This window comes from Arachis duranensis, chromosome 5, assembly GCF_000817695.3.
Source record: "Arachis duranensis cultivar V14167 chromosome 5, aradu.V14167.gnm2.J7QH, whole genome shotgun sequence".
In the NCBI taxonomy this organism is placed as follows: domain Eukaryota; kingdom Viridiplantae; phylum Streptophyta; class Magnoliopsida; order Fabales; family Fabaceae; genus Arachis; species Arachis duranensis.
In genome coordinates this window covers 26,167,294-26,175,716 of record NC_029776.3, presented here as the reverse complement: position 1 = coordinate 26,175,716, position 8,423 = coordinate 26,167,294, and the positions used below count along the sequence as shown (strand labels likewise).

Genomic DNA, 8,423 nt, shown 5'->3' with positions numbered 1-8,423 from the left:
TTTTAAAGAGACTTTCAGCCCAGTCATCAAACCAACAAGTGTAAGAATTATTTTAATTCTCTCTCTAGAGGCTGGGACATAAGACAAATAGATGTTAATAATGATTTTTTACACGGAGATTTTCATGAAAAAATTTACTTGACTCAACTAAGAGGTTTTGAATCGGTGGTTCACAAGTGGTTTACAAGTTAACCCACTCTCTATATGGTCTTAACAAGTCCCACGCACCTGATTTACCAAGCTCTCAACAGCATTAAAAGGCTTAGACTTCACCCAAACAAGGTCTAATGTTAGTCTTTTCGTGAGAAAAACAAAAGATTCAATCACTTTTATGCTTGTGTACGTGGATGACATTGTCATCATAGGTTCCTCATCAAACGCAATTATTAGTATTATTCAGCAGCTAAACAAGACTTTTGCACTTAAAGACATGGGCTCCCTTCACTACTTTCTTGGTATAGGAGTAACAAAGACATGTGATGGAGGCATGGTGCTATCATAGACCAAGTATATCAAGGATGTTCTTCAAAAGGCATCAATGCAAGACTACAAAGTTGCTCCAACTCCAATGACATGAAATCTAAAACTGACTTTCACAGATGGTGAGGTATTCAATAATCCAAGTTTGTATCCGTCTGTTGTAGGTATTCTACTATTACAAGGCTAGAGATAGCATTTTTGGTGAACAGAGTGAGTCAATTCATGCAAGCTCCAGGGTCTCCTCAGTAGAAGGAAGTGAAGAGAATCCTAATATAGTTACAAGGAATAAGAATAGTTAGACTACACATGCAAAAGTGCTCATCTTTAGCTGTCACAGGTTATTCTAATTCTGATTGGGCTTCGATCATAGAGGATAGGAAGTTTATAACAGGGTATTGCATTTATATAGGGCAAAAAAGCAACAATGTGTTTTGAAGTCCAACTTCGAGGCTGAGTATAGTAGGGGTGAACGCGGATCGAATATGACCGAAATCTCAATCCGATCCGCACTAAAATCATCATATCAGATCCAATATCTACAGTTTTTAAGCTTGGATCTGATCCAATCCGATAAACACATTTGAAGATCGGATCGGATATATCCGCAAAACTAAAAAAATATTTTGAAAAGCTTATTTTTATTAAAAATATCAATAAAATCCTTTTTTCTACTCTTTTAAACATGTTTAATCTTAAAATAATATTAAACATACTATTCTCAAATAATAAAATTATAATACTACAACATATATGATAATTATTTGTTGAAATAAAGCATAAAAAGAATATTTACTTCTTTATTTATTATTTTTATGGATCCGCGGATACCTACTTAAAATCCGCAATCCGATCCTATTAGTGTGCGAATTGGATCCATATTCGTAATTTTTGGATTGAATTCGGATAAACACCGCAAATATGCGCAAAATGTTTTTGTCCCTAAGGTATAGGCCAAAAATTTTTTTCGTCCCCAACTTTTTTTTTGCATATAGAATCGTCTCTAAGGTTTAACTTAGGTTTAAAATCGTTCTTTTTACCAAATTTTTAAGTTTTATTACAAAATTACCTTAACTAAAAAGATTATAAAATAAACAAAGAAAACTGATGAGAAGGGGAAGGGAAAGGGAATCACGCTAGGAGGGAGAGGGAAGAAGGGGGAAGGGAAGGTGGGGAGAAGGGAATCACGCGAGGGGAGAAGGGAATTCGCTGCGTTGTCGTTCTGCTCATCCTCCTCTCTCCTATTGCCACTACTCATTGCCGATCGCTGCTGCTCCTCATCTCGCGAAGGAGAGAGGAGACGCGAGCCTTGCCGCCACGCCTTGTCGCCATCGAAGAGCTCGTGAAGATAGATAGATAAAGAGAGAGAGAGAGAGAGAGAGAGAGAGAGAGAATGAACGCACGGCCAGGGAGAGGAAGAGGGGTGCCTCGTCAATGTCACGCTCCACCACTGCCGCCGATGCTTTTGTTCCTTGCCGCCGCTTCGCGTACTCGCCGTTGGTCCTTGCCGCTGGTCCTCCCTAGGGTTCCGATTCTATTTCTGATTCATTTTGCTTCTGCTTCTAATTTTTTCTGCTTTTGATTCTGATTTTATTGTTCATTATTTCTTCTGCTTCTAATTTTTTCTACTTCTGATTTGATCTTTGATCTCTTTGTGTTTTGTTCTTCTGATTCTTGTGTTCTAATTTTTTTATCTTCTGGTGCTTTACCAATAGAGAAAACAAGCTGCAATGCACAGTACCACATTTTTCTGAGCTTTGTATATTTGAGAAAATAAAATCAATTTCCTCAACTTTGTATTTCTAATTCTATTTTTTATATTTATTAATTAGTTGTACTTCTGATTTTATTGTTGTTGTTGTTAGCACTGTGATGAAGAAGAAGAAAAGGAAGAAGAGATGATGTTGTGATGCAGAAGAAGAAAAAGAAGAATAGAAACTAGATATTTTGGTGAAAAAGGAGAAGGGTATTTTGGTCCGAATGATGGTTTTAAAATTAAGTTAAACTTTAGAGACGATTTTGTATGCAAAAAAAGATTGGGTACAAAAAATTTTTTCGGTCTATACCTTAAAGACCAAAATCATACTTAATCCTAATATTAAACATATTTTTTTTAAATAATAAAATTATAATAATACAACATATATAACAATTATTAGTTAAAATAAAATATAAAAAAACTAAACTCATGTATACATATTATTCATTCAATTCATTTATTTATTTTTAATGCAACACTTCTCATCTCTCTTTCTCCCTTTATTTTCTAAATTCTACCATTTGAAAGTCACCGACACTTCTCACCTGTATCATTAAGAGATATTTTAATACTATAATTTGTTAATTACTAAACTAATTAAATAAAAAATACATATAAAGTCATTATTACATAATTCATTATATCGAGGTTATAAAATGTATTATGCAATAAGAAGATATCAATTTTTTTTATTATTAAAGAATATATCAATAAAAACTTATTTCGTACGGGAAAATCGCAATTCAAAAAGCAAATTAAAAGGAAAAAAAAAGACCTTTGAAGGCCAAAACTCACTTTTGATTTTTGAATTTGTCGTTGAAAAGGGTACCGATGAATGGGGAACCATGTCCATGCCTCCATGGCTCTTATGGGCTATGGCTACTGTAAAGTGTAAAGTATTAAGACAATTATGTCCTTGCAAATGTAGCACCTGTGTTCAGCTTGCAACTAAAAACATTCTAAATTGAAAGATTATTAACGGGGTATTTTGGTCTTTCGACTTTGCCTCTATAAGAAGACATTTTCCCAAAAGAACCAGAAAATAATTGTAAAGTACTGACCAACATTAGAAATTAGAGAACGACTTAATTTATTATTGGAGTGATTGGGAGTTCGGGAATCAATGAAGTTGAAATGGAAAGAAATTAAGTTATAGCTTATAACCAAACTAAGGGTAAGAGTACTAATGCGATTTTAAAGGGGAAAAAAACCTACAAAACTGTGGTTTTATATTTAGAAATGAATATTGTCAATTTTAGTTTGATAATGATATTTTTTTATAAATTCATATTCATATTTCATATAATATACAAAGGGATGGAATTTGGTATTAAGAAACGGGGGCAATGGTCCCCCCAAACTTGATCATTTTTATATAAAAAATTGATTATTTTACAATTTAACCTTCTTATTTTTATTTCTTCTCTCTTGTCAAGTTATATATTACATGTTGACCCCCTCCATTAAAAAACTCTAGCTCTGTCCCTGAATATACAACATAAAAAAATCGCATCTAGAGTGAAATGATCATTTTTTTATATTTTTATTTATATTTTACCACTATTAATTATTAAATGCTTGTCCCCCGCTTAATGTGGTGTCTATTCTTGATATTTAATATCCATTTTTAATGTACAAGATAATAGCAGAAATACTAATTCTAATATGAAAACAAAAATCTGCTCCTACTAAAAGAGCAAAACAGAACGGATGAACCAGAAACTGGAGGGTAGGGAACAAGATTAAAGAGGAGAGCACACAGCAATAACTATATATAAACGATAAATTGCACAATAATAAAACTTATCGTTTTTCCTTTACTCTTTGTATTTATTTACTTATAATTATTATTAAGAGTTTTGCTAATCTATGTCCTAAAAATATAAGATACTAAAAGAAGAAATATTTTATCAAAAATTATTGAAAAGATAAACATTTTTTATATTTCTAATATATTGAATTCATTAAGAATTTTAAAATTTTGTATTGTTATCCTCTCAAAATATGCCCTTACGAGACAAGAACAAGATACCTATATCTAATTATTAATTAAGGTATGACAAGTCAAGAAAGGAAGAGGAGTAAATTGCTCTAGTTACTGTGCATAATTGATAAGGTATATCTAATCATTGGTGTCTTTTCTCGCTCTGCAACAAATCCGGAATGAATACAATCATTGTATTTCAGAGATTGTGGAAGATCCAATATTGTGCTTAGCAAACATCTCTATCTACCTCTTCAACTTCCACATTAACATAAACAAACACAAAAGCAGAGAAGATGGGAATTGCTACAAACCCATTCAAGGATCAATCATTATGTCTCATTAAGAGAATTCTTCCATTAACACTCTATGCTTTGCTTCCTATTGCTCTCCTTCCCACTGCTTTGCTTTGCTTACACTTTTACCCTCTTTCCTTTCCTCCTTCTTCTTCTCCACAAACTCATCATCTTCCTCATTCAAACTCCATCACCATCACCTACCACTCTTCTCTTTCTTCTTCTTCTTCTTCTCCTTCTTCGTCGCGGTCATCAACAACAAATTCTTCTTCTACAGGTATATGCATTGTGCAATGTTTATGCATGGTGTACTTTCTTCTATCTTGCTTAAAAATATATACTACATCTGTTTCAAAACATAACTGTGAGTTTAAACAAAATAGTGCATTGGAAACTCAACGTGTCTGAATTATTCAAATACATTTTCCATGCACCACTTTATTATCTAGATTCACAATTATTTTGAAGCAGAGAAAGTGATTGATTATTACTTATTTGTTGGTCTTAAATTCCACAATAAGCTCTCTTTTACTTATTTTTTTTTTGTATTTGGTTAATTTGAAAAAAAAAAACCCATTTTCCAAAATTTTTATTTTCACAAATCACACATAATATAACAACATGTGACATGGGGCTTTATTAAGTTTGTTGGTTTATTACTAGAATGCTTCACATAAATGCATTGTAATTTATCATTAATTTTTCTCGGTGTGGCAGAAAAGGAAAAGGCTTATTATGACGATGAAGAGAACCAATGTGACTACTCCAATGGAGAATGGGTGAGTGACAACATAAGCCCTTTGTACAATGCAACCACATGTGGAACGGTCAAAGAGACTGAGAAATGCACCCCAAATGGAAGACCTGACTCAGGGTACCTATATTGGAGATGGAAGCCAAGTCAATGCAATCTTCCAAGGTTTGACCCCAACATTTTTCTCCAACTTGTTAGGAACAAGCACATTGCTTTTCTTGGTGACTCTCTTGCTAGGAATCAATTAGAGTCACTACTATGCATGTTGTCCACAATTTCAACACCAAATCTTGTGTATAGAAATGGTGAGGACAATAAATTCCGTAGGTGGCACTTCCCTTCTCATAATTCAAGTTTCTCATTGTATTGGTCCCCATTTCTTGTTCAAGGTGTAGAGAGATCAAATAATGGGCAATATTATAATACTATGTATTTGGATCATGTTAATGAGAGGTGGGCTAGGGATATTGGTAATTGGGATATGATTGTAATTTCATTTGGCCATTGGTTTTTGCTTCCTTCAATTTACTATGAGGGTGGGAAAATTTTGGGAAGCTTGAATGTTGCTGAATTTAATCACACTCAAATTGATTTTTATGATCCATTAAGGAAGGCATTAAGGACTACCCTTAATAGCATAATTGAGAGGAAACTAACAGGGGGTAGAAATGGAAATTCCAATAATAATGGTGTTGATGTAATTGTGAAGACATTTTCACCTGCTCATTTTGAAGGTGATTGGGATAAGGCAGGTACATGTTCAATGACTAGGCCTTATAAGGAAGAAGAGAAAAAGCTTGAAGGAATGGATGCTGAGATTAGGAAGATTGAGATGGAAGAAGTTACAATCGCGAAGGAAAAAGGCAATAATGAAAGTGGATTATTAGGGTTTATTAGATTTGAGGCATTGGATGTAACAAAATTAGCACTCTTAAGACCTGATGGTCATGCTGGTCCTTATATGTATCCTTTTCCATTTTCTGAAGGGGTTCCAGAACATGTTCAAAATGATTGTGTTCATTGGTGTTTGCCAGGGCCTATAGATACATGGAATGAAATTTTTCTTGAAATGATCAAGAAGTGGAAATAACAACCAAGGGAATAATGAAATATTATTGATGTAATTAATGTACTATTTAAACATATATAGGTGGTGGTGACTATTGCATTAGGGAGGTGATTTTTTTGTTTATACATTGTTTTTGTGGTTATAAAGCGAATCTGTGCATTAATCTAGCATTGTACTTGTTAATTTCTGTGGTTGTGTGAGGGAAAATATTTATTAATGCTGTATATTGAATTATTGATGATAACAATTGAAAAAGTATAGATAAACAATGTAAAATATTGAATAACGTGGATATCGGTTTATAAAAAGAAAGTTAAATTTAATTATTAAAATCAAATTTTTAATTTATTAGAATAATTAATTTTTGAATTTAAATTATTAAAATTAGATAACATAACCTCCTTTTAATATATCGTGACATTACGTTTTTATTCTATGTCAACCTTTCTCTCTTCCTCCACTGACATCATCGTTCATCTCGACAGTCCTTCTTTTCACGTCCAAAACTTGTTGTTGTCAATCTCCGGTCCACGTCCAAAACCCATCATTGAGACAGCCATTCCGACGCCGCAGTCTCACTGCTAATGCAGATGTGGTCGAAACACCGCTGTTCCCCCACAGCCCGTGCTGACGTTGCCACACCCCTATGCCGATACCGCTGCATCCTGACTGCGCGCCGCTATTTCTCTGCAGCTTGTGCAAATGCTGCCGTGAAGAACATTTTGTGGCATTTATTAACAGAGCCAAACAACTATATAAGATTTAGTACACATTTTCATATACCGTTAGTTACTACAGCTATTTGTTAGTTACTACAGCTATTTGTTATTTCAATTAGCTATGGCAGAGTTCACAAGTAATAGTGTTGAGGAGTATTTCAAGGAAAAGATCATTTTAGTTACCGGTGCAACTGGGTTTTTAAACAAAAGTTTTTTTTAACTTTATTCGGGGTACGAACAATGTGAACAATGGGCTGCACTTCAGATCCACTAAAACAAAAAATATTACATCCCATTTATTCATTACAACCCTAACCTCTTACCATCCACCTTTCTCTCTTTTTATCGCAATTGCTTCACTCTCCATTTTCTGTCACCCCGTTACCAACGCACCTCATTGGCGCCGCCATCGTCTGAAGAAGCAACACGCCGCACCGCTGCTGCACCTTCTTCTCCCATGCATCACGTTGTCCCTGTACTTCCTGCAATCGACGCTGCCGCTGCACCTTCTTCTTCCCTACATCGCGCTCCCTGCACCTCTGCCCTTGCTTCCACGCTGCTGCGTCGTGTCTTCGCCACTTCCATCGCGTGCCGCTTTGTTTCGTTTATCCAAATGGTATGATCCAAATAAACATCTACATCTTAGTGAAAAGAACAATCTGCATACATAATAAAATGAACATCCTGCGCGAGCATGTGCATGTAGAATCAAGCAAATCAAGTAATGATATACCCAGATAAACATCCACTTTAGAATTAAAAGAATCATCCGCATACTTAGTAAAATGAACATCCGATTTAGTTGATAAGAGTTGTGAATAGCAGCAGCGGCAGGAACACGAGATTCCAAAATAGCAGTGCTACGACTGCACAAGTATTGCGGGACAACGACATTCTCGGACGAACAAGCACCTTGCATCAAAGCTCTCACCAGCGGTGATGGCGAACTGTGGATGAAGACCGGTGGAGCACTGTGGAGACGGCGACAGCCTTGGGGTCGTGAACAACAACGTAGGCAAGAGCACAGGATTGTGAAACAACAATGGTTGTGGCTGCACGGGTATTACGTGACAGTGACACTTTCAGATAGACAAGCACCTTGCGTCAAAACTGTCTCCAGCGGCGACGGCGAAATTTGGACGTGGACCAGCGGGATATTGTGGAGGCTGCATGACAGAAGTCAAATAATATTAAAATTTATTAAAAATTTAATAATATTTATTATGGAATGGTAAAAATTGTATGTAGTGTGAATGTATTTAGGTGTGCTAATCCTAAATTTTAAATTTTAAAATCTAATAATATTTAATTAATTAAAATTTAAATTTTAACATTAATTTTACATTTTTTTAATACTTTATTTGT

General features: G+C 34.6%; 1 protein-coding gene across 1 annotated transcript; it reads left to right on the top strand.

Annotated features, from left to right (window-relative positions):
* The first annotated feature begins 4,375 nt into the window (after positions 1–4,375).
* On the top strand, positions 4,376–6,483 carry LOC107488862 (xyloglucan O-acetyltransferase 1-like). Its single transcript, XM_016109636.3, has 2 exons — positions 4,376–4,793; positions 5,234–6,483. The coding sequence occupies exons 1-2, from the start codon at positions 4,517–4,519 to the stop codon at positions 6,358–6,360; spliced, it is 1,404 nt and encodes a 467-aa protein (XP_015965122.1). The 5' UTR covers positions 4,376–4,516; the 3' UTR covers positions 6,361–6,483.
* Positions 6,484–8,423: the final 1,940 nt, after the last annotated feature.

Excerpts from the sequence above, each read along its gene's own strand:
- LOC107488862 (XM_016109636.3), top strand. The coding sequence starts at position 4,517 with ATGGGAATTGCTACAAACCCATTCAAGGATCAATCATTATGTCTCATT. Across the intron at positions 4,794-5,233 it reads AACAAATTCTTCTTCTACAG|AAAAGGAAAAGGCTTATTAT; the intron begins GTATATGCATTG and ends TCGGTGTGGCAG.